The sequence below is a fragment of the Urocitellus parryii genome, chromosome 2 (assembly GCF_045843805.1).
Source record: "Urocitellus parryii isolate mUroPar1 chromosome 2, mUroPar1.hap1, whole genome shotgun sequence".
In the NCBI taxonomy this organism is placed as follows: Eukaryota; Metazoa; Chordata; class Mammalia; order Rodentia; family Sciuridae; genus Urocitellus; species Urocitellus parryii.
This window is the reverse complement of record NC_135532.1, coordinates 224,457,286-224,481,856: the sequence shown is the minus strand read 5'-3', so window position 1 is coordinate 224,481,856 and position 24,571 is coordinate 224,457,286. Positions and strand designations below refer to the sequence as shown.

Below are 24,571 nucleotides of genomic sequence, written 5' to 3'. Positions count from 1 at the left end.
ACCACTCAGCACATCATCAGGCAGCTCCCGTCCACTCTGGATGCACCAGCTGGGGGACATGTTGGCAGGAAGATGGGCAGCTGGATACCCAGGTTTCTGGACACTGCACACAGCCAGGCAGGCTAGACATAGACCACTGGCGTGGGTGCCGAAGCAGGAGCCGCTGGCTGACCACCATCCAAGCTGAGGCCCTTTAACCGGAGCACTGCAGAAGCAGATCTGTCGGGTTCTTTGGGAAGGGGTTCTGAAGAGGAGCTCAGCTGGTGGCCATGGGTCAGGAAGGCTATGAAGGGGCCTGCCTCCCTGTCCTTGGGCGGTGAAGGGAGCCGTGCCCTGCATGAGACTGGGCTGCAGGCAGGCCCCGGGGCCACACACACTTTGTGGGTGCAGGGTCTTTGTAGGTGTCATGGCTAACCCCGAGGCCCAGGTCTGCTCCTTTCAGGACAGGAGGGAAGGACCTGGGGAAGACAGCACCCGCACAGCAGGACGCGGCTCCCGGGGCGGCTGTGGGCTGAGACACGGACGTACTCGTCACCGGGTTCCGGGGCCCATCTGGCAGACCCAAGATAAAGCAGAGGCCGTGCCACCCCGGCAGCCTGGGGCCCACACCCTGGTCCTGGGCAGCAGACCCGGCCTGGACCTGCCTGTGAGTGCTGACCTGCAAACAGGCACAGGGAGACTCACCTTGACCCTGGGGACCTGAGGGCACTGGGCAGGTCTCTGCCGTTCTCCAGACCCGGTGCCAAGACCTGCAGGCCTGGACCACCACACTGGCCAGACAGCCAGAGGCCCAGGAAAGGAAAAGGGGCCCAGACAGAGTGGAGCAGGGGAGCCTCCTGCAGGGCACATGGGAGACTGCCCGCCACCTGCCCAGCGACCTTTCCCTCCTCTCTCTGCCACACCCCACCATGATGGCCCAGCTGTGGGTGACCCTGAACCGTTCCCAGTCCTCGAAGAGGAGTGTGAGAGTGAGTGGCAGGGTGGGACTTCCAGAAAGGCCCTTAGGTGTGCTGCCCCAGCTGACAGGTGATCCCTTCGGCCCTTTCTCCTCGAGTCTGGACTATGGCTGTAAGGGCTGGTGCTCCAGGGGACATTCTGTGATGTGGCGTGCGTGACCTTGAGTTTGGGAAACCCAAGTTTAAATGGCAGGTAAGTTCCAGTGCCAAGCACTGGACTCTGTATTCTAGAACACACATTCTTCACTCTCCACACCCCCCCACACATACATGCACGCACATGCACGCACACGCACACACAGGGCTACGATGACACATGGGAGGTTTTTCACGTCGAGGGAAGCAGGAGAGGCTTTGTCTGTGCAGGGGACGTCTGAAGGATGAAGGGCCCCACAAGTGCCCCAGAAGCTGTGGCCACAGACCTCAGGCGGGGGAGGGGCAGAGGGTGACAGCGGTCCTGGTGCTGCTGAACTTGGCATGGAGGCCACACGCACCGCTTCTCTGGGCCCACAACAGGCAGAGTCCCAGGGCACAGCCACTTCCAAGTAGGGAGATGGGGAGGGGACAGCAGTGCAGGCCGCAGGCACCAGGAGAGGCAGAGCTGGCCGTGGGCTTCCCTCCCGTCCTGCCAGCACCACGGGCGACACCCAGTGGCCTGCATCAGCTGCCTGGCCCAGCCCCTTCCTCATGTCAGAGCAGAGCCCAAGACATAGCACCTCCTCTGGAACCTGCTGTGTTGGTGACCTCTGCACGGGACGAGGGTGGACACCTGCATCTCCAGTGGACCCCGAGGGAGCCCAGCCCAGGTCAGCAGCACCCCTCACCTCCAAGGCAGCACCTGCCGGGGCCAGCGTGCACAGACTGTCTCCTGAGCCACTCTGCCCAGAGCAGATGGGGCTCCCTCACACTCCCTCCCCCACCCATGTGGCCTGTCCCCTGGCTGGGCCCCAGCTGACCACCCACCAAGGTCTCTGCAACAGTCCCTGGGATGAGCTCGCTGCACTGCAAGTGCCCAGGCCCTGGACTCTCCACATGGACAGAGGCTGCTCAGGGTCCAAGGAGGGTGCGGGTCGGCAGCAGGGAGGGGCCACCAGCAGCAGCTGTGGCTCTCACAGGAGAGGGTCAAGTGGTAGAGGTGACCTCCTGGGCAGAGAGGGCAGCAGGGCAGCACTGAGGGCTCAGCACCTGCCACCTTTGGACACAGCCCCAAGCACAAGTGTCCTGTGCCCCTGCAAGAGTCCCATGCCCTGCTCTGCCACCCCAGTCTGTCCCCTGGGGATGGCTGGGGGTCCTGGGGCAGGATACCCCAGAGCAGGCCCCTCACGACAGCCTTTGCCTCTCGTCTAAGCAGGGGAGCGAGGCAGCCCCCAGGGCAGCACTGCCCAAATGCTGTCCAGAGACGGCTGGGACCTCAGGTAGAGGTGGGGGCCGCCAGCGAGGCAGGGTCCAGATGCAAGGCCCTGGCCCCCAGCCCAGCCCCGGAGGGGGCCCCAGAGATGGGGGCAGGTGGCTGGAGGTGCAAGGTCAGGGATCCGGGATGGGTGTGTGAGATTCAAACGCTGGGAGGCCCAGGAGGAAGAGGCTGGCAGGACAGAGGACACGGGGTGTGCGCAGGAGAGGGGCCCAGAGGGAGCCACAGGGGGGGAGCCAGGAGGCAGGTGGGAAATGGGAGCCCCAGCAGGCGGGCGAGCCCACCGACCTGGCCCTGGCTCAGTCCTGGAGTGTTCTGGAGGCCGGGAAGATGCCTGGGGCCAGCCCTCCAGTTCTCCAGCCCTCCCTCTGTCCTGCTGGGGGCAGGAGGTGGAGTGGGTGCTCCTCCCAGGTAACAGGGTGCCGGGAGGGGCTGGGAGCCACCCTCCTGCACACGAGGGCACACAGGGATCGGGCTCCCGTGGCGGGTTCAGGCTCCCTCTGGGTGGGCTGCGCTGATGGCCTCTGGGAACCCAGCGCCTCAGGAACCTGCTGCTGGCAGCACTGCTCTGGCCACACCTGCAGAGTCACCCTGCCCACGAACCACAGCACCCATCCCCAAGCGGACAGTCACCTCCCTGAGGTGTGGCCTCCCAGGACAGGGCCTCGCTCGTAGGGGCAGGTGGGTACCTCGTGAATGAAAGCACAGGTGGAGGCTGGGGACGACGCCTCAGCTTGCATTGGGGTGTCCCTCTCCTGCGTGGCTATCTCTGAGTTGCTACTGTTTGGTGTTGGGCACAAGGCCACATGGTGACCGAGGGCTCCAGGGCCAGGACCACACTCCCCACTGCCAGGCAGGGCCCCCGTGGCAGCCAGGTGGAGAGTCTTGAGGGCTCAAGGCGCTCTGTGCCCACCATGTTGGCCTGGCTGTGACCGCCAGGGGGACACGGAGGGTCCTGCAGGGGCAGGAGCAGAGGCACCCGGGGGGTCTCGCCCTTTCCTTCTTCTTTCAGCAGCAACCGCTCAACATCAACTCACTCACTTTCTAGGTTAATTGCTATTCCGAGCACCTTCCCTGTTCTTTCTGCTTCCCGCTCCGTTGTCCCACTATTTATAGTTGACTATTTAAGAGGCACAAATTACTGTTGTAACAGCCGTTAGATTTCAAGAGACTGCTGAAGACAATTTGCTGAAGGGTTTGCTGATGGCTCCTTCTCCCGGGGGCTGGCAGAAGCTCTGCCCCCTTCCTCAGGTGACGATGTGTTCTCCAAAAGCAGGCCTCCCCCTAGACAAACTGCTCCCCTAGGAAGCTGGCTCTCTCCCTCCCCACACCCACCGTCCCCAGAGAAAGAAGGGCCCTCTCCCCTGTGGGCTCCCACCAGGTCCTCCGGCTCCACGTCCAGCTCTCTAGGCAGCAGGGTGGCTTCCACTCCAGGAAGCAGAGGGAGAAAAGGTGGGAACCCCAGCCGCGGCCTGCCCGCAGCTGCTCGGGGCCAGGCACACTGCCAGTGCTTCACCGTGTCCACTTATTAAATCCTCAGCCAGGAGGTAGGTCCTGCCACTCTCCACAGAGATGCAGAAATGGCCCGTGGCTTCCTGTGCTGCCCAGCAGGTCCTGAGCCCCGCACCGTGAGCTCCTCTGGGTGGGCCATCCTGGGGCTTACCTGGGCAGGGGACACGGTTTGGGCGCTATCTTCAGTGGTGGTCAGGTCTGCGTGGTTATTGAAGAGCTGAACACCATCTCAGGCTGCGGTCTGGCCCTCGTGCTGCTGTGCCTGAGGAAATGGATGGGGGACAGAGGCCTGTACCCATGGGGTTTGCAGTGCCTTCGCTACCTCTGGGGATGCTGGAGCCCACAGAGGCTGAGTCAGGCTGGGCAGAGCTCTGGGGTCCCGGCCCATGGACAGAGCCGTGGTGGGGTCCCAGGAGCTCTGTGGCTGGGGCTCATCCCAGAGGCGGTAGGTGAACGAGGGAGGAAGGGGGCAGGTGATGGCTGTGGCAGGGTAGGGAGAGCCTGCGAGCGGGTGGTGCCCGTGGCCCACAGCCAGCCCTGCCAGCCCCAGGCCCACAGCCAGCCCTGCCAGCCCATCCTGTCCTTCCCTCGGCCACACCTGCATTTTCACATGGAAGCCACAGTTCTTGAGGCCGAGAGGGGGCACTTCTCCTAACTCGGCTCGCCTGGGACCCTCAGGCGGCACAGCAGAGCGAGCATCTGGCGCAGGCTGCTGCACGCATCAGGGGCTGTGCTGGGGACTGCAACCCCCACCCAGCCACCCAGGGCATCTCCTGGGCAATCCAGCAGAGTCGCGAGAAGCCCCAGGGCCTCCCGCCCACAGCCTCCAACACAGCCTGCCAGCTCTCAGGTCCTGGAGAACGGGGGCTCTGGGTACAAGGGAGCCCTGGACAACCATGTGGTGTTTGCACTTTCCTGAAGGTCCCCAAGCACCACAGTGGGAAATGTGAAGGAGCGCAGCGGAGCAAGCTGAGCGCATCACGATGGTGGGCGGACCCACTGGGGCCCACAAGGGCACATGCCACCCGCTAGGGGCTGTAGCATCCCAATTTAGAGAGTAGGAAGATGGAGGGCCCTGGCCATTCCAGAAAGCCGACCCTCACCCACAGTCAGAGAAATCTCCCACCTGCCCCAGGGGCCTGTCAGGAGGACCAGCTCTGGGGAGAGCTGCAGACCAAGGGAGAGGGCCTGTCTGCAAAGACAGCCAGGGCCCCTCTGCCTGATCCAGCAGAGCCCACTTCCCACATGACGCCCACCCGACCTGGATGGTGGCAAGGATGCTGGCTCCTTCCAGGTCCTCAGACTGCAGCAGCCGGGGGCGGAAGATGGCAGACCCCTCTTCTCCTGGAATGCCTGCTTCCTGGCTCAGGACGCCCGTGGGAGGGAGGACCACACCACCAGCGAGGGGCAGTGTCACAGGCCACAGTACCAACTTCAGGGTGCCTAGGATGGTGTGAGCCAGTGCTGGGGAACTTGCCGTGTGTGTCCTCCCACCTCTGGCCTTTGTGAAGTGGCCCTGTGTGGGTGACCACTGCTGGCCAGGTGGACGCCTGCCCGCTGTAGCGGTCTCTGATGAGCTGGTGTGTCTGGAGCAGGCGTGTTCTCCGAGAAGGTGCGTTTCCCTCAAAGAGCCTGCTGGGAAAACACAGGCAGGGCATCTCCTGGGGCCAGTTGGCTGGGAGAGTTTTCTAAGACGCAGATGATGTAAAAACACACAAGCAAGTTGGTGGTTCCCAGACAGCCTACAGCATCCCCATGCGACACAGCCACCTATCCTGGGCACAGACCTGAAGTGCGAGAGCAGGGACCCAAACAAGAAGTGGAAGGAAATTGCTGCTTCTAGATAAACAGGAACCGGTCAACAGATTCACTGACCCACTAATGGACTCCCTCCTCCCAGGAATGCCTGGCTTTTCAAACAGCCCGTTTCTAAAATCCTAAAAGCCAACACAGAGGGGAAACTGTGAAAATCGTGTTTCCTAAAACGACTTTTTTTTTTTTTTTTTTGGTACTGGGATTGAACCCAGGGGCACTTAACCACTGAGCCACACCCCCAGCCCTTTTTAATTTAGAGACAGTGTCCAAGAGTTGCTAAGCGCCCACTAAGTTGCTGAGGCTCGCTTTGAATTTGTGATCCTCCAACCTCAGCCTCCCGAGCCACTGGGATTACAGGCATGTGCCACTGTGACCGGCCTAATACTTCTGCTTTTGCTTTTCTTTTGCATTCCCCCCCCCCCCAGTACAGAAGACTGAACCCAGGGGTGCTCTGTCACTGAGCCACATCCCCAGTGCTTTTTATTTTTTATTTTGAGATGTTTTCCCTAAATTTCCCAGGCTGGCCTTGAACTTGACCTCCTGCCTCCTGAGTCACTGGGATTATAGGCCTGCTCCACCACATGCAGTTTTTTGTAGAAAAATATGTAACATTCCAAACATAGATAAAAAGAATCACACAGGGCTGGGGCTGTAGCTCAGTGGTAGAGCCCTTGCCTCGCATGCATGAAGCATCCAGTTCAGCATCATATAAAAATAAATAAATAAATAAAGATGTGTCCATCTATAAGTAAAAAAAAAAAAAAAAAAAAAACAGAAGAAGAAAAAGAGAATCATACAGTAACCCACCAGGTACCACCACCAACTTCAACTTGGGAACACGTGGGTCCTTCAAACTTCTCCTGCCTCTCAACGACCTCAAGGTCAGGAAGGTGACTGGCCTTCTGCTTTGTGGCCAGTGCTCCACCACTGAGCTAGTACCAGCACACAGACACCTCTGTGACACACAGCCACAGCCACCAAACCCCAGGCCCCCGCTGAAACACCGCTGCTGCTCCCCAACCCCCAACGGTTCAGGCCTCCTCCTTCCCAGAGGAGCTCTGTGCAATCCTAGAGAGTGCCCAGCCGCTGCGGAGGAGCTGCCCCTGGGGACATATATGCAGGCTCAAGGCCCAGGAGCAGCTTGTTCCCCACCTTCGTCCAGAGAAATGCCCTGGTCTGAGCAGAACTTTCCCCAGAGGGATTCTCTCAAGAGGAAACCCAGCAGCATCCTCTCAGCTGCTAGCCACCTCGGAGCGCCCGCCTGCTGTCCTCTCCACGCAGCTCTTCCTGTCCCGGGGAGGAAGGGGCAGGTCAACCCAGGAAGTCGTTGGCACAGAGGAAGACAGCCAGGCCAGGAGGGCATCCACCTGCAGCAGGAGTCTGGCCCTAGGAAAAGGTGCAGCCTCCTGCCTCGCTGCCACCTGGTGGAGCCTGGAGAAGACAGGCCACCGCCACCTCCCCAAGGCCCCATGTCCTGCTCCTGAGGTGCCTGGCATCAGAGCGCAGCAGGCCCTTGGGTGTGGCCTCCTCCTGTGACCAGCCCTTGTGGGACCAGTGCCACATGTAGCCCAAGCACACCAGTCAGTGGTGGGACGGTGGCTGGGGTGCAGAGTCGCTCCCCAGTGGGTGAGCCCGGTAGCTGTGGGCTTGGAAGGGGCGCAGGCCTGCAGTGCTGTGACCTCACATGGGGCCAGCAGCCTTTCCTGTTGAAGCAGCCGGAGTCGGGGCTTTTACGCTAAATTATGATAATGCCCGACTCCCCAAATCCGGGCACATCTTTAATTTGTATCAAGACAGAATTTAATAATTAACTTATAAGACTTAAAAAAGCCAATGCCTGTGTCCAGCACAGACTAGACCTGGAGGCAGGAGACACACAAGCACCGAGGGAACCATCCCCTTGACCCTGTGACTTCCAGCCCCAGGCAGGGAGATGAGCAAAGACGCAGCCCCTGGCAGAGCAGGGCGGAGGTCATGTGCAGCAAGGCAGGACTCCGGCTGGTGTGGAGCCAGGAGCACTGGGAGAAAAGCTTCTGCCCGGGAAGCCCGTTCCCTGGAGACCACAAGGAGCCCCCAGAGGGACTGGAGACGCCCCAGCAGCCTATTCTCCAGAACCCACTCCAGGGCCAGGGGCACCCCCAGAGGCAGTTGCTGGCACGGTGCCTGTGCAGGTCCCAACAGGAGGGGAGCAGGGGCGTGGCAACATCCTGGGGCGGGGCCAGAGAAACTGGACCCACTTCCCCAGAGCCCAGCCAGGTGCCTGCTCTCCTCGCCCCCAGTGAGACAGACTCCATGTCAACATAGGGCTCTGTGGGCATGTCCATGTGGGGATGTCACCGGGGGTGACACCATTGGGAGATGCCTTGGAGAGAGAGGTGCCCCTGTGGGGGATGCCACCATAGACACATCCCATGGGGGATGGGCTACTTCACAGACAGAATTAACTGTGGTTCTTCACTTGTGTTCCCTAAGGTCATAGGTTAGTAGACGCTATCGCGAGAGAGATGGCAGGTAGGTGTGGGCAGGAGGGCAACGCCTGGATAGAGACAAGTGGCAGGCAGGTGGGTGGGTGCATGGAAGAGACACCAGGAGGCAGGAGGGCAGGTGGGTGAGTAGTGTGTGTGCGGGTGACAGGTGTCAATGGGTAGGTGTGCGCAAACACCCACATGGGTGCAAAGCTGTCTGCACAGTGAACTCCAGGGGATGCAGGGCGCCCGTCAAAGAGAGATGCCAGCTAACAGCTCAGCGGCCACCATATGGCACTTGAGGGACATCTCAAAACCCCTAATGGCAGCGGCTGTGGGAGAGATGGGCGCGGCTGTCACTGCTTCTTCCCGCCAGGTCCAGTTCAGAAGGCAACCAGCCTGTCTTCAGCAATGCCTTTCAGAACCAATTCCAAGCCAGTGCCCCTGGGTTCTCTGGTGACCTTTCTCTCCCCAGTAGAAAAGCCCACTGGGGAAGCATACCCATGGGACCTCCACCAGGGGTCCTCACCCTGCAGTGGGGGCCAGTGCACATGGACCCCACTCTGGGCCCTTTCTCTTGTGGGGCCACATAACAGTGGCAGGGCCTCCTTCTCATCCAACCTGCCAGGGCCGTGGCCGGGGTCTGGACTGTGGGTCCCAACTCTTGTCTGGTTCTCATCTTGGGACCTTCTAAGCCAGCAGGGAGGGACAGTCCCCTCTTGCCAGACTGTGTCTATGAAGCAGTATAAGCAAAGGCGGGGGCTCCCAAGAACTGGTCAGTGTTCCAGTCCCACTACCTGTAGGACTGTCCTAACTCCACTCACCATCCTACAGCTGGGGGTGGGCTCAAGTCCACCCTGGCTGGGCCACTCTCCCGGATGTGCCCCAGCACCCAGGGCTCTTCAGTTCCTGCCCACTGCCCCCATGCCCACCTCACCAGCGCCTAACCTCACTGGGAATCAGAAGCCTCAGCCTCCCAACAGGAGGCTAAAATGGGGGAGTTGCCGTCACAACTGCCACTGTGGAAGAACGGTGCAGAGACCGTCCTTGTGAGCCAAAACTGTCATTCTCCACCTGCTCAGAACCAGCCGTGGAATGGAGTCACTCTGGTGGCCTGGACTGCCCTGAGCCGCCCTTTGCAGCTTCCAGTCATCAGGCTGCAGCTGGGCTCCTTGTCTATTTGCACCGACATGTACTGGAGGGACGCGGTGTCCCCGAGATGGCCCTGCTAGCCTTATAGCCCTGGAGCTACTGCTCAGCCTCCCAGAATGTCACATCTGAACAGTGTGGCAGCGCAATGGCATGCTTGCTCCTTGAAGTCCGCGAGTCCCTGAGCCACAGAATGTCCTCACCATTTAGTTGCTCAAGGAAGCCTAAGTGAACGTCCCAGCCCTGTGACCTACAACCCATCTCTGCCTCGGCAGGACCTTCTGCATCAGGGCCTTCCCAGGCTTTCTGCCCCGTCTGCTAGAGGACAAGTGGGCATGGCACTGGAGGTTCCTTCTGAGGTGATAAATTGCTCCAAGACGGGATGCAGAGGCTGAGTGCTGGGCTGAATTACAGCTCAACATTTTTTAAGATGGGGAACCAGTCTTAAAAGGACCACAGATAACCATAGCGGCTTGGGAGGCTGAGGCACGAGGATCCACATCTCTAAATAAAGCATAGAAAGGGCTGGGATGTGACTCAGTGGTTAAGCACTCCTGGGCTCTATCTCCACATGGGAATGAGAATGGGGCCCTGGCAGGCCCTCACCACACCCACCACAGAGCACCTCTGCCCACCAGCTGCACTTGTAGGACAGTCCCCACAGTGACCCTCTGGTGTGTGCACCCTGTAGCTGGGCCCCTGCCACTTGTGCATGCAGACAGGTGTGCAAGCTGCCCAGGACAAAGGAACTGTGGGAAATGCTGTTTCCCTAATGGCCAAGGTCATTGAGACTAGAGGCGACTGGTTTCTGATTAGGGGGTTCACCACGAGCTGTTTCTTACATTTCTTATGGGCTTCAAATGCTGTGGGGAGCCCTGACCCAGCAGAGGCACAGGGCCAAGGGGAGCAGGCTGTGCTGGGGGGTTCTCAGCCACCAGCCTGGGTGAGGAGGGTCTTCACATGGACACCAGAGCCCACGGGGATTACTGGGTTCATGCAGTGGGGCAACACACACAGGAGTCAAAAGGGGCAAGTGAGGTGGCTACCAAGTGGGGTGAGGGCACCCAGCAGGAAGGGAACTGTAAAGCCAGAGGCAGGGCAACCTTGGCCCCAGGAACACCTACAAGTAAGGGAGTCGGCGGGAGAGCACAAAAGAACAGAGAAACCCTGGGTGTCAGCCAGGCACCCTCCCGGAGCAGGGAGATGGGCAGGTGCCAGGTGCAGATGCAATGGTTTACTTCACGTGCCGCCAGGCCCTGGCACCCAGACTCTGCTTGGACGCCCAGTCTTGCCTGTGGAAGGGCTTCTGGATGAGTTAAACACTGAATTGAGCAGATTCTTGGCAGATGACCCACCATGCTGTGGGGCTCTCAGGCAATCACTTGATGGCCTTTAGTTTAAGAACAACAAAAAACCCTGTCCCTGAGCAAGTGGGCACACTGCCTCTAGCCCCAGCAGTCGGCTCCCCCGACACCTGCCCTGCAGAGTTCATCCTGCAGCCCACAACCAAGCAAGCCAAGTCTTAAACACCTCTCCCCTACATTAAGGCACCCCTCCACCCATGGGGTAGGAGGTGACAGATGGCTTTGCCCTCCCCATGTCCTCCAACTTGCTTCCCAGCCGACCCCAGCCCCGGGAACCCACTGGGCAGGACAGAAGGGGGCTGAGTGCCCAAGTGGGGACATGTGTGGCATGCCCAGGCCTCCTGCCACAGGTGTGGTCTGCAGGCCCACCAGAATGCCAGGAGCCAGATTTTCCTGCCGTGGATATGCCAATCAACAAGGAGCTGCATGAAACCCAGCTCCCGGTGAGGCTGGCGAGTGCCGGGGCGGAGTCTCAGAGCCCTGTCCAGCTGGGCACTGCCAACACTCTGGCAGCTCTCACCAGGTTCTGAGAACTGGTAGACATTGTTTCCCCACAAAAATGGATATAAAATGCAAACAGTGCTCAGGAGCCCCACCTGCTGCTTCAGTGTCTACCCTGATGCCCCAGAAGGAGCAGAGCTGTGGAAAGGACTGTAGAGCGTTTTATTTCATGGACCCCAGTGGTGCAGGCCAGGCTGAGACAGGCGCTCAGAGTCCCCAAAGTCTGAACTTTGGCTCAAGGCCATCACACACAGGTGCATCTTCTGAGGCTGGCACAAAATGAAGGGCCCCCACTCTCCCCACCCCCTGCTTCTCCCCTTACAGAAGTTCAGGAGCCGTGGGCACTCAGAGGCCATGGCAACGGGCCAGGCTCCTGCCCCTCAGCCACCGACAAGGAAAGCCACAGCAAGCTCAGCAGCCACCCATCCTGGCCTGGCCACGTCATTTCTTGCTCTTCAACAACGGACTCTTCTTCCTCCCTGCCTCAGCTTCCTCCTCTTGTGGACCCCGCTCTGGCCACCAGACTCTGCACGTGCAATGTTGAGGCTGACCCTCTTCTGGCTCCTCTTCCTCTCAGTCCCTGAGCCCAGGTCTGGACTAGAGGCCTCCTCCTCGCCTTCCCCTGCTGAAACAGGAAGCACACTTCTTCCAAAACAAATCCCCTTCAGGCACAGCAGCCACAGCCCACCAGGGGACCCGCATCAGCACAGTCACCTGTGCTCGTGACAGGGAGGGCCAAGCTTGGAGACACATCACCAGAAAAACCAGTTGTCAAGAGGATGGATCAGGAGGCCCAGTCGTGGAGCAAGGCGTGGAGGGGGTGGGACTGGCCCAGTGCAGGGAGGGGAGGACGACCCTGGCTCAGGGCCGAGCTGCCAAGCCCTGAGTTTGATTCAAGTTGCACACCTGTGCATTCGGCTCAGGTGTTGGGGCCCAGCTGAGGGCAGGCTGCTGGGAAGTCACTGCCCAGGTGGGGACAACACGGAAGGGGCTCAACAGCAGTGGGCGGCCCAGGCCAGGTCAATCCAGATGGCGGGGAGGGTTCTTCAGCTCCCTGCAGCGCCATATCTGGCACAGGGCACTGCCTGCCCCAGGGCAAGCAGGCACTCAAGCCTACCACAGGGCACAGATGCAGGTCGGTCCTTAGCATAGGTGCCCTGTCCAGCAAAATCCTGTGGCCACCAGGGAGGGACAGGGAGGAAAATGATTCTGACAAGGTCAAGAGCTGTGAAGCTCAAGGACTGCCAGAGGACATGGAAGAGGAGGGGCACATGGGAAAAAAAGAGGTAGGCGGCCCAGAGAAAGGCACCATGGTGTGGACAGGGCAGTTCCCACGGCCAGTGTGCTTCAGGCAAGGAAGCGGGATGGTGGCGAGTAGTCCCAGGATCAAGCCCTGAGACCACAACCGTGCAGGGCGTCCCAGAACTCGAAGCCAGCGGGCACTTGTGTCTGAAGAGGAGACTTAGGGAAAGACATCAGAGGTGACCAGGGGCAAGGGACAGGGCAGCAGGTGAACCACTTGGACGTCGATAGTCACCTCCAGTCCTCCTCTTGTTCTTTGACCTTGACTTCAATGAGCGCTTCCTCATCTTGCGCTCCCGCCTCCCTTCGAGCAGATGCCTGTAGGTTTTTTCCGGGATGTCGTCCTCGGGAAAGGTGCCTGAGAATCCGGGTGAGTCAGGAGGCTGAGAGTGGCTTGAAATGTGCTGCACACACCTGCCCGCGCTGCACTTAAGACAGGGCCTGTTCTACTGCCAGGCATGAGGTACTGAGCAACATCCCCACAGCTGAGACGGACAGTGTGAAGCCTGACCCGTCCCCGCCCAGAACAGCAGCATCTGGGAAGCCCTTCTCAGATCAGGCCGGTCTACTTCTCAAATAAGCAGTACCGTGGAGGGGCACAAGGGTCCCTTCTGTACCACTGTGGGTGCTGCGCCCTGCGCAGGCCCACCCAGTGTGTGTGACTCATGCCCTTCACTGCATGAACTTCACTAAAACTGCTGGCCTTCAGCTCCTGATGCCATCAGGGAAAGGCCACCATGTGGACAGAGGATGGATTGATAGGCAAATAAGTGATGAACAGGACAGTCAACACTGCTGTCAGAACCCAGGGGCGGGCACGCAAGCACCCAGGTAAAATACTTCAACTGGCTGCATTTTGAAATCCTGCATAACCCTCCCAAGGAGCGGCCTGTAGGGTCACCTACGACACATGCTGCAGAGTGGAGAAGCTCCCTGCCCAAGTGGCAACACCTCCATCAGCCACTCCAAAGCCCTGGACCAGCACCGTGTCTCACAGCCACCAGGGGCCAAGGATCACTAAGCACTAGAGAACAAGGGCTGCAGAAAACCTCAGCCTGCCGCCCTGCCCTGCCCCGTAAGCCGTGAGGGAGCACGGGGAACCACCACAGGGCCATAGGGATGAAGGCCTCCAAGATGGGGTCACATGGAGCCAATCCAATCCTCACCTCCAGCCAGGTCCTGCAGCCTGCAAGAGCAAGACAGACTCTGTCACACACAGCCTTGGTTCTGCCAAAGCTGCGTCCTGGGGACACACCCAGAGCTGCTGAGGGGCCCGAGACACCTGCCCTTGGTGAGACAGGCCAGGTGCCCTGAAAGACACTCACTTCCGGATCACTTTGTAGAGGCGCTTCCTGTTCTGAGAAGGAGTGCTCTGCCGACTGGCCACTTCAAACAGCCTGTTAGCAACGGCCTCGTAGTCAAACTGTTTCAAAAAGGGAGGCCAGGTCAGTCACCTTCCCAAGCAGACCTCAGTCCAGCACGTGGACCCTGCAATCCACTGGCCCACACCAGCACAGGCTCAGGGTCTCCGTACCTCCAGAGTGGCACTGCCCGGCACATTTAGAGGGCTACAAAGCTAGCCCCACTCACAACCTTAAATTCCCAGCAGCCACAACCAGATGCAGAAGTAGCATGTGACAGTAATCTTACTCTTAGCCCAAAGTGCCCAATTTTCCTTCACCTTACAGCAGTAAGCACTGTATTCCAACTCAGGTCGCTGCTTTGGCTCCCAGTGCAACCCAACGCCAACCACTCAGCATGTGTCCCCTCATGAAGCCAGCTCCCCACCCAGCAGGGGAGGTCTGGGAAGGCCGCCTACTTGTCCACGGCTAAAGGACTGCTGTGGGGCCAGCCTCTGCACCCACCTTCCCAGCACATGACCCCAATCCCACTCACTGGCCCTGCCCCTTGCAGGCAAGCAGGCCTGCCGTCTGTCCTTCCTCCAAAGCTGACCTCTATGAAGGTCAGTCTCCAAGTCCATATCTATCACCCTCCATTCTGGAGTCAGCAGCAGAGCAGAAGAGCAAAGGCTAAGCTCACCATCCACAGGCCCAGATACCTACCTGGAGGACAGGGCCAGCACTGTCCTCATCGTCTCCTGTCCCCTTGCCCTTCTCAAGGTCAGTTCTGCATATGGAGCCTAAAATGAAAAGGACCTCGTCATCTCCAAAGCCCCTGGGAACAGAGCAGGCACAGGACGGGGAGGACAGCAGGTGGCTGTCGGGTGATCTCCTAGATGGGCCTCGGCAGACCTCAGGCAGCAAAGCTGGTGGTGAAGTCCCACAGCAAGGTCAAAGGGCAGCCAACCCAACCAGAGGGCTGGACCAGGGGCAGTGGGAGACCACTTCAGTCAAGACCCCCTTGCCAGGCTGGGTGCTCAGGGGTTTGCTGGTGCTGACTTCAGAAGGCAGGCACAGGACAACAGAGCTACAGGGGCAGCACACATGGAGAGTGACAGCGGCAGGGCCGTGGGCTGCTCTGGTGCACCACAAGCAGGATTCAGGGACCTGCCTGGAGACTCCAGGATGACAGAAGAGGGCAAGGGGGGCCAGGGAAGGTGCACACAGATGTCCCCAGATGATGCGCTGGGGACAGAGGGGTGTGGGCTGATCCCAGGAAGGCCAAGGGGTCACCAGCATGGGCACTGAGTCCTAAGCCATGGGTGACCTGCCCTTCCAACAGGACATGTCACGTGGTACACAGCCCCTACAGCAAGACTGGAAGCAGGCAGGCTAGATCTGCTGCTGCCAGAGCACCCCAAGTCACCTATGGAAGTCAGGGACTACACCCAGCATGGTACCCAGGTACAAGGGACAGACAGAGCGCCAGGTCCTAGTGGGAGACATGGGCCAGGAATAAGGAGCTTAATAGAGCAGCTGATGGCTGTCACTGTGACTGACCCAACATGGAGTAACCCAGCGTAAGGCAGAGCAGAGGCTGCACTGTAAACGGGGAGGGCAGGCAGCCTGAGTGACAGGTGGACAGGCTGCAGGCAGGCCCCAGGGAGCATTGCAGCCGGGCACAGCAGGGCCTCCAGGGAGCTGGGCTGGGGATTAGTGGGGATCGCACTGGAGGCCACAGCAAGCAAGGAGAGCAGAGACACGTGCCTGGTGCTCTCCAAGGTCACTGGCTACTGTGCTGCCAGGGCGCTCCAGGTGAAGCAGAAGCAGGGGACCAGCAGGCCACACAGGCTCAGTCCAGGACAGGCAACCGGAGGGCAGAAGCCCACCTTAGTATACTGTGACCCTCACCTGCAGAGTCTATGGGATGGCAGGTCCTATTCACACTCACCTTCCAGAGATTCACCGTCACCATCTGACGCCTCATCCTCCTCGTTCTGCGCATCCATTTCATTCATCAGGTCCTCAATGGCAAATGGGGCCTGCTCCACGATCGTATCAAAGATGCCCCGAGCAATGTTATGCAAAACCAGGGAGCTGAGAGGGTGAAATGGAAGCCAGAAAGCCTGCTGGACTCGGCTCTCCACAAGCAGGGCCGAGCATCCTCCCACCTCACCCCATGGCCAGCAGCCTCCAGAGCCCAAACAAAGTCAAAAGGGGCAGCAATCCCCAAAGGCAGTCTCACCCAGAAGCAAATGAGGAAGGATCAGGCCCCAGCCACCTGCCACTTACTCCTTAGTGCAGGCAGCGATCTTGCAGAAGGGGTCAATGAACTGCAGGTTCTGATCTGCGGTGAGCTGCGGGAAAGCAAGGGGAGCTGGTCAGTCCCCGGCACGTGCCACACTGAGCTCCATCACCCAACCAACACTGGCCTCACCTCTTTAGCTCCCACTTTGGTCAGCTCCTCCAGGAAGATCTCGATAAAGTGGCTCTTCACTCCATTGGGGGCCTGGCTGCTGGGGTGCAGGATCTCAGTGATCAGCAGCTGCAGAAGCTGCTCAACCTGCCTGAGTAAGAGGGCAAATACAGCAGCAGCCACAAGGGCCACACGCCACTGGTGCCCTGTCCCCTCTAAAAGCTCCCGCAAGAATGCACACAGGTGGGCACCTCCACCGGGAACACATCACTCTGCATCCACAGGTGGTCTGTGCAGCAAGGTGGCAATCAAGGGTGACGTGGCCACGGCCAGCACCGGAACAGTGTGCATGTGGGCCCCAGCAACCTCTGCAACAATCGAGATGCAAGTGGGAAAGGCCAGGCTGAGGCAGGACACTATGCCACCTTGGCCAGGGTACAGCTCAGGAATATGCATCAAGACAGAGCAGAGGTGGAGAGAAAGGCAAAGGCCAGGAAGGACTGCGAGCTGCAAGCCACCTGCTGGCCTCCCAGCCCTGCCACATGGAGTGCAGGCTGAGAACACATGCAAGTGGTAGCTCTTCCTGAAATGTGAGCCTGATGATCCCAGGGAGGCCCTGGACCCTCAGATCAGAGATCCCCAGGGAGCAAACAGTCTTTAGCAGTCTAGACACACCCAAAACCCCAGGGGCGCTAACAGTGCAGAGCCCCAAGCCCAGAGCCCTTAGGCAATTCCAACACAGAACAACTGGCTAAGGAAGGAAAAGTGACACTCTACCAGGCTCACAGGAAAGGAGGTGAGACCTGTGCTGACCAAGAGAAAGAGGCCACTGCTGGGCTCCTGCTGACACCTCATGCACTAGAAACAAAGACCTGTCTGCCTGTGGGGACTGGGATGGGATGTGCTGAGGCCCAAGCCATCACTCTGCCTGCCCAGGGAAAAGGTTACCAGTGCTCCCCAGGATACCCTCTGCAACCAGTGGCTGTTACCACAAGGATGGAGCTACTTTTCTATCTTGTGAACCAAAAAAAGGTAATCACAACAAAGTCACCCCGAGGCCCTGGGCCCCTTCAGGATGACCCATCAGCTCTCAGAGTCCTCACTGGGAATTCAAGGATGAAAATCACACAAAACCCGGTGCTACAGCCTGAGTGCAGGCTCACCCTCAGAAATTCACACCTCGAGGCACTCAGTGAACTAGTCCAACTCCTGCTGAGTCTCCTTCATGAAGAGAGAAAGTGGGCTGGGGCCAGGGCCTGTTCACTGTGTGACTCTGAAGACAAGGAACTAGGGCAGCCTGGGCCTCCAGCTGCATCTGTCCCAACAGCCCTCTGACAGCTGGGCAATGACAGGTTCGTGGATTTAAAGCAGCTCCTTTGGGCACACTTTCTAATTACAAGTCAACTCCAAATACACTTCCAATCCACTCTCCCCACTCACCCAAAAAAATTTAAAAAGGAGAATAAAGACAAAACCTTACAGCAGCAGAAGGCGGACAGAGGCCAACACTCAGTAAGACATGGAGTGCTCCGCAGAGAGATGCCTGCAGCACTGTGTTTTGTTGGATACTGGAGACAGAGCTCAGGGATGGTCTACCACTGGGCTCCCTCCCCAGGCCTTTTTGAGACAGGGTCTTGCTAAATTGCTGAGGGTAGCCTCAGCCTCCCAAGTCACAGACCACAGGCGGACACCATCACTCCAGGTGAATTTATAAGCAACCATAAAAAGTGAAAGTGACTTTTCAGGGATGGGAAGTAGTTCAGCAGTAGAGCATATGCTTTGCATGTATAAGGCATGGGTCTAATCCCAAGTACCTAAAGAAACATAAAAAAATATTTTTTAATATTTCATAGTAGTTCTCTGAGTTCTTTAAATCGTGCATGTATCATTTATACTTACAAAAAATGTAGGTAATTTTTTTTTAAAGAGAGAGTGAGAGAGAGAGAGGGAGAGAGAGAATTTTTTTAATATTTATTTTTTAGTTATCGGCGGACACGACATCTTTTTTTTGTATGTAATGCTGAGGATCGAACCTGGGCCGCACGCTACCGCTTGAGCCACATCCCCAGCCCAGGTAATTTTTATTAATTTAAAAAACTTGGGCTGGGGTTGTGGCTCAGTGGTAGAGCGCTCGCTTAGCATGTGTGAGACCCAGGGTCCGATCCTCAGCGCCACATAAAAGTAAGAAAGTAAAATGAAGATATCATGTCTAACTATGACTAAAAAATAAATACTAAAAAACAAAACAAAAACTTTAAACTGTTAAATATTCAAACTCTCTTTACACTGGAGCACCCCGGCTACCAATGAAGGCTTGAAAACCCAACTCCCCAGCCTGGAGGCAGAGCCCTGGGTCCCCAAATGGCACCTGGCATCAGATCTCTAAGCCTGGGGTCTCCCAAACAGCAGGGAGGTGGAGCTGAACCCAGGCAGAGCACAGGACTCCTGGGCAGAAGCCCACTGCTGCCCAAGGAAGCCAGAGACTAGAGAAAACAGCTCACAGTGGGGAAGGAAAGGCTAACTGACCCCAGGTACCGCTGCTGAAGGTGAGACGTGGGGAGGGGTAGGACACATTTAGAACAGGGAGCACTGACCACTAACAGAGCTGAACACGTCTCTTTTTTATCAAAAAGGGCATCTTTAGCTGCCGGTCCAGCGTGCCCAGTAGACTCCATGCTGACTCTCAGGACTGACCGCCCTGGCTCAGAGCAATGGCACTTCCATGGGCACTAGACCACTTTTAACTTCTAGCTCTGAGGCCTCCTTCAACACGAACTCCAGAACCTCTTTATGACAAAGAATTACACGAGAAACTCAGGACTCCCTCCCCAGCCTGAGTGGCCCCAGGACTCGGGTTCGGCGAGAGGACTCACTTTTCTTCCCATCCTCGTGTTCTCACGGCCTTCAAGGACTCATTTAGAACCATCCGCATGAGCTTTGGTACAAAAGGAAACTCGCGTTAGGGGAACACAAGCCAGACTTCACTGTGGGCCTCCCCTCCATGCACCAGGCGCTCCCAAGGGGAGGGCTGCAGCAAGTGGCCAGCTGGAGAGCAGCTAATGGGATGAGTGCGGGGGACACCTCATCTTTTTTTTTTTGGTACCAGGGACTGAACTCAGGGGCACCCAACCACTAAGCCACATCCCCAGCCCTATTTTGTATTTTATTTAGACAGGGTCTACTGAGTTGCTTAGCATCTCGCTGTTACTGAGGCTGGCTTTGAACTCGTGATCCTCCTGCCTCAGCTTCCCCAGCTGCTGGGGTTACAGGCGTGCACCACCACGCCTGAGAGAACACAGCTCTGCATACAGCTGAGATGTCACGCTAAGACGGAGCTAAGTCGGGTCCCCAGACTAGGACTGACCTAATGGCTACTTCAGAAGCAAGAATGGAGTGAGAAGTGGAGCTCCCTCACTAGGGAGGCAAAGCCAGGTCTGAAGCAAGCACTCTTCCCCAAGCCCTCCAAGGCTCCAAACCACCCCCCCCCCCAGAGAGCAGGGACACAGGTACATCCTCTCTGCTCTGAGAGAGAAGCCCAGGCTCAGCATCTGCCCCTCACAGCTCAACATTTTTGTCATTCTCCCACCTTAGGATGCCCATAAGGTGCCAGGGCATGGTAAAAAGTGACTAAGGACGCTAAGACTGCCTTTGTGCACAGCACACCCCAGCAGCTGGGATGCTGTTCCTGGGACACTATGGCAGGTGCCTCACTACAGTGCCTCCGAGTCAGCCCTGAGCTGCTAATTTGGTCACATGAGGACCCAGGAAATGGGCCTTGAAAACAACAGCATTCATCATGTGGAAGAACTGCATCTCAGTGTGGAGGCTTCACACAGGGTGCCCTGCAGAGGCAGTGCTGGCCCAGGCCCACCTGCGCCACAGAGCCCACCCTCCTGCCCTCCTGAGCTCTGCACATGTCTCACTGTGAGGAACTAATGCGTGTGCTGTCGATAGAAGGCCAGCCCAGGCTGGAGCTGGCCGCTGAGCTATCTTTGGCGAGGCCCAGACACTGCCCTGCTGGGCGTCCCCATTAGGTTCACTGGCTTCAAGACAATGACAAGGTCCCTTCATCTGGGGACTACTCCCATGTCAAGTGCAAAGCTGTGGTTCCATGGGGGAGGGAGGCCAGAGCAGCATATGTGTCTACAATACCCAGCTCCTGGGTTTCTGAAGGAAAACCAGTGACCCAGACGGAAGAAACATGAAGGGAAAGAGGGAGGGGATGTGCCACCAGTGTCACCCTGCCAGAAACCACCGCACGGCCTCACCAGGTGGCCAAGCTCCTTCTCGGAACCCAGAGTCTGTGCAGGGTTTTTAGAATCCAGTTCTTCACCCACTCATAACCTCCCAAATGCGGACAAACACTGCAAAATTCTAAGCCAGTATACTCCCAGCCCACGGGGCTCAGGGCCACCCTGCCTAAGGTCCTCAGCACACAGCCAGGGACAGGAAGGGTGACTGCCCCCTCCTCACCATGTAGAACTTGTCCAGGCGCAGTCTGTCGATGCCGGCCCACTCGCGGTTCATGGTCTGCCAGAACGTCTGCAGGAACAGGTGCTCTGGGGGAAGAGCCATGTCAACACTGAGTCACAGAGGGACACAGACACTCTGGGAGGGCGGGGGAGAACAGAAAGTCCCCACTCAGAAAGCCACCCATGGGCAGCCTCTGGGGTTTCTCAGTCCCAGCCGGTTTAGCAGAAAAGTAACACTAGATAAGTTTGCTGAGTAGACAGGGAACTCGGGCACAGAGACCAGAGGTCAGCCCAAACCACAGCCTCGTCCTCCAAGAAAGGCACACGGAGGGAGCAAGGCGGCTGGCAAGAGAAGCAACCCTCGGGCCTTGTCCTCCCAGCTCCTCTGCTGCCACATTGGCTCAGGCTGCACACCTCCTGACACCCAAAGACAGTGTCACCAAGGCAGTGTCAACTGTACACAGGTTTCTCAGTATTCAATCCATGAACCCAACAAAATGCATGACCCTACATTATACATGATAACAGTGTGTCGGACACAGGACACTATGGGTTGAACTACGTTCTCCTAAACTAACATACAGAAGTCCTAACCCCCAGTACTTCAGAATGTGACTGTGAAGGCAAAGACAGAGTCTTCTTCACAGACTAAAATGAAGGTGAAACAGGGTCACTAGTGTGGACCCTCTTCTAATCTGACCGGTGCCTATATGTGCGTGCACACAGACAACACCATGAAGACACAGGGAGAAGACACTGTATGCAAGCCAAGGAGAGGGTCCCCAGGGACCATTCCTGCCCATGCCTTGGACTTAAGACACAAGGAGGGCGACTATCTCCCTCCACAAAATCCCTGCAGGAGCAAAGGGCTGGTGATACCACCCAGGCACAGGCAGGCCTGGGTTTACTAAATCATGGGAGGTAGGCCAGGCAGACAACTTGGGCTGTGCTGAACACAGCAACTGTTCTGCAAGAGCTTAGGAAGAAACAATCAGGGAGCATGGATCTACTCCACCAGTTACTCAACACAATGAAAGTGTCTCCCAAACCTAGATGCCAGGTGGGCACCCCTAGTGTAGGTGGCTTCAACACAAGGGAACTAAAACCCACTGTGCATGCAACTAGCACCAGGAGTACCACTCCAGCTGCCGTCAGGGACACTCTCAAAGCTGGCTGTCCTCAGTGCAGTGTGGGGAGGCCTAAGATGCTAATGCCCAGGCTGTGCCCTGGGAGCTGGGGTGAACAAGGACTGGAGGTCAGGATTTTCACAGGCTGTCCAAATGGTTCTGATGGGCAGGCAAGATGAGAACTACTCATCATGGACAGAATGAAGAGCTAGAGAAATATACTGCAGGAATATCAAAACAACAGGTAGAACTCAGTCAATTCATTTTAATTTAAAAATGCAGGACCTCAAGCCTCATTTGCTCTTAAGTCTACTTGGGTAAGTGATGGTGCAGCCTGAGTACTCAGAGCCATGTTTCACACATGACAAGCACCCAGATGCTGGCTTATTCTCACTCTAGACTTCAGACCACACACTTCGGTGTCTGATGGCTTAAATCTCAGTGACTCTGGCATCTACATGTGGGCTTTACTACAGCAGCGTACTCACGTGTCTCTGTGGTCTGAAAAGCATGGACGAGCTGGGAGATTGTCCTTCCTAGTTCTTCCTGTGCAAAAAATAAGAAATACACCCTCAGTCCCTGAAACACTGTGTTCTTACAATAACAAGTCAACACAAAGATCCACTGACTCATTATAAACAGCCAGGAGCAGTGGGTCTCAGCGTAGTAGACTTGAGTTGTGTAATTTCCCCCAGCTGAAAAAGAACCCCCACCACAGACAGTGGCAGTCACTACCCTCCTGCCCAAGGATAAGCACAAGAAGGGGCTGGTTAAAAGGGGAAAGAGAGAGCAGGGAACCTCTTATCAGCAGGAGCTGAGGCCAAGACCTAGAAGTCACTATCTGCCTGCCTCTGTGTCAGGCATCACCCAGTGTCCATGCTAAGACAGCAGAGCCCACAGCCTCAACTGAGAGAAGGTTGCTTAGTAAGTACAGAATATGAGCTAAGACTCAGCATTTAAATAAGCACCTTCACACCCAAGTTACTTTAAAGAGCAAAGAACACTTTGAAAACCACTGTTCTAAAGGTCAGTAGGAGAAATCCTTATCTCAGAAGACCTAGTTCTATCCCCTGAACTTCATTATTTCAGCACTCAGTTTTTAACCCAATGGGACATTTCACCCTTGTCCTGGCCATCACTGCCACTGTCAGTGGCACAGTGGGACTTGACTCAGCAAACCATGCCTGTCCTTAGTACAAGCCAGAGCCACTCTAATCAAAGACCCTGTCCTCCTGCCAGATAGAACACAGCACTGAGGGCACACAACTTCACCCAGCATCCCTGGCCATGCTCAATGCCCGCTTGTCCTCCCACACTGTGGCTTCCTGCCCATGCACTCACCTGCAGGAGTGGTTTGTCTTGCATCCACATGCAGTAAAACAGCCCTTTCCATACCTTCAGCAGCTCATCATGTGTGAAACTACCTGTGCCAGAACAGTGACATTCAGACTAAACGAACCTCCACCCCAACCTCTTAGTGCCAGTCACCCAGTGTTTGGATTAGTCCAAAGTCCTATCTGCTGTAAAGGTAACTGGAGTAGTCTGTCCCCTCCCCAAACAATTCTTCCAGTTCAGTCCCTGTGGGACCCTCCTCAGGTAACTTCCTGTACTCACTAAACATTGAGGCGCAACAGGCAGAAACCAGGTACCCTGGAATTCCTGAGATTCAAAATTCAGAATTTAACCCCTTCCTGAGTGGATGGTGGCCCTAAAAGTGAGTTTACTGGTGGTCATTCACCCAGTGTTACATGGAATTCTGTGCTTCTCTGTGTTATGCCTCAAACGTTCAAAGAGAATTCACTCGGTCACTAGGGAGGGCAAACGAGGTTGACAAAGGCTGCAGTGTGTGGACCAGAGTCCCCTGTGGAGCTTCCTAAAGCCAGGTCGCTGAATCTGCGCTGAGACCCTAGAATCTGCATTTCTAAGGATGCACAGGCGTGGTGCTGAAGCTGTGGCAGGGGTGTGGCAGGGGTGGGGCAGGCCTGGAGAACCGCGGTACGATGAAGGGTTCAGCAAGAAGCGTGTGCTGGCCCTCGTGGAGGCTGGCAAAGGAAAGGTGGACACGCCACCAGCTACACAAGCCGATGGGGAGGAGCCGCGTGGCACACGGCAGGCTGGAGCAGCAGGAGCGCACGTTCTGCTGGGGGTTACCCACAGGAGAAGGCCCGACGGGGCCTGGAGAGTGTGGCCGTGGAGCCTCGTGTCACCGTCCCACTACACCCGGCGGCCGGGGCGGGAGCCCGACGCGGTGGGGACGCGCCGCCGGCCCCGCGAAGGCCCCACGCGGTCCCAGCTCCAGTCGCCGCCGCCCCTCGGTGTCCCGCCGGCACCCCCGCCCACCTGTGGCCCGCTGGGTCCTGGCGACGATGTACTTCCGGAGTTTCCGCACCGCCCGGTCTCGGGTCACCTGCTCGTTCCCCGCCAGGCGCTGAGCCAGCTGGATCTCGGGCGGGAGCTGCGTCTGCGAGACCATGGCGACTGCGGCGGACATGCAGGAGGGACCGAGCTCAGATCCGAATCCACACCGCAGTTGCGGCGCTCCCGTGACGTATGCCACGTCACCCTCCCGCGACGGCGCGCGTCCTGCGTCATCCTCCCGCGACGCCGCGCGCCCTGCGTCAGCCCCCCGCGACGCCGCTAGGACGCACTCCGTCGCCCCGAAGGGCTGGGAAAGTGGGCGGCTGGCGCGGTCGGGGAGTAGGTGGCGCGCGGCCCTCCCCGCTGCCCTCCCCGCGGCCCAG

General features: G+C 57.7%; 1 protein-coding gene across 1 annotated transcript; it reads right to left on the bottom strand.

Moving 5' to 3' along the window:
- Positions 1-11,321: 11,321 nt before the first annotated feature.
- Rrp1 (ribosomal RNA processing 1) lies at positions 11,322-24,362 on the bottom strand. The gene is made up of 13 exons (XM_026410114.1): positions 24,171-24,362; positions 23,172-23,254; positions 22,319-22,376; positions 20,705-20,790; positions 19,105-19,166; positions 16,253-16,382; positions 16,108-16,172; positions 15,767-15,912; positions 14,539-14,615; positions 13,801-13,898; positions 13,642-13,661; positions 12,711-12,833; positions 11,322-11,798 (listed from the first exon to the last, which is right to left on the bottom strand). The coding sequence occupies exons 1-13, from the start codon at positions 24,319-24,321 to the stop codon at positions 11,629-11,631; spliced, it is 1,269 nt and encodes a 422-aa protein (XP_026265899.1). The 5' UTR covers positions 24,322-24,362; the 3' UTR covers positions 11,322-11,628.
- Between the last annotated feature and the right edge of the window lie 209 nt (positions 24,363-24,571).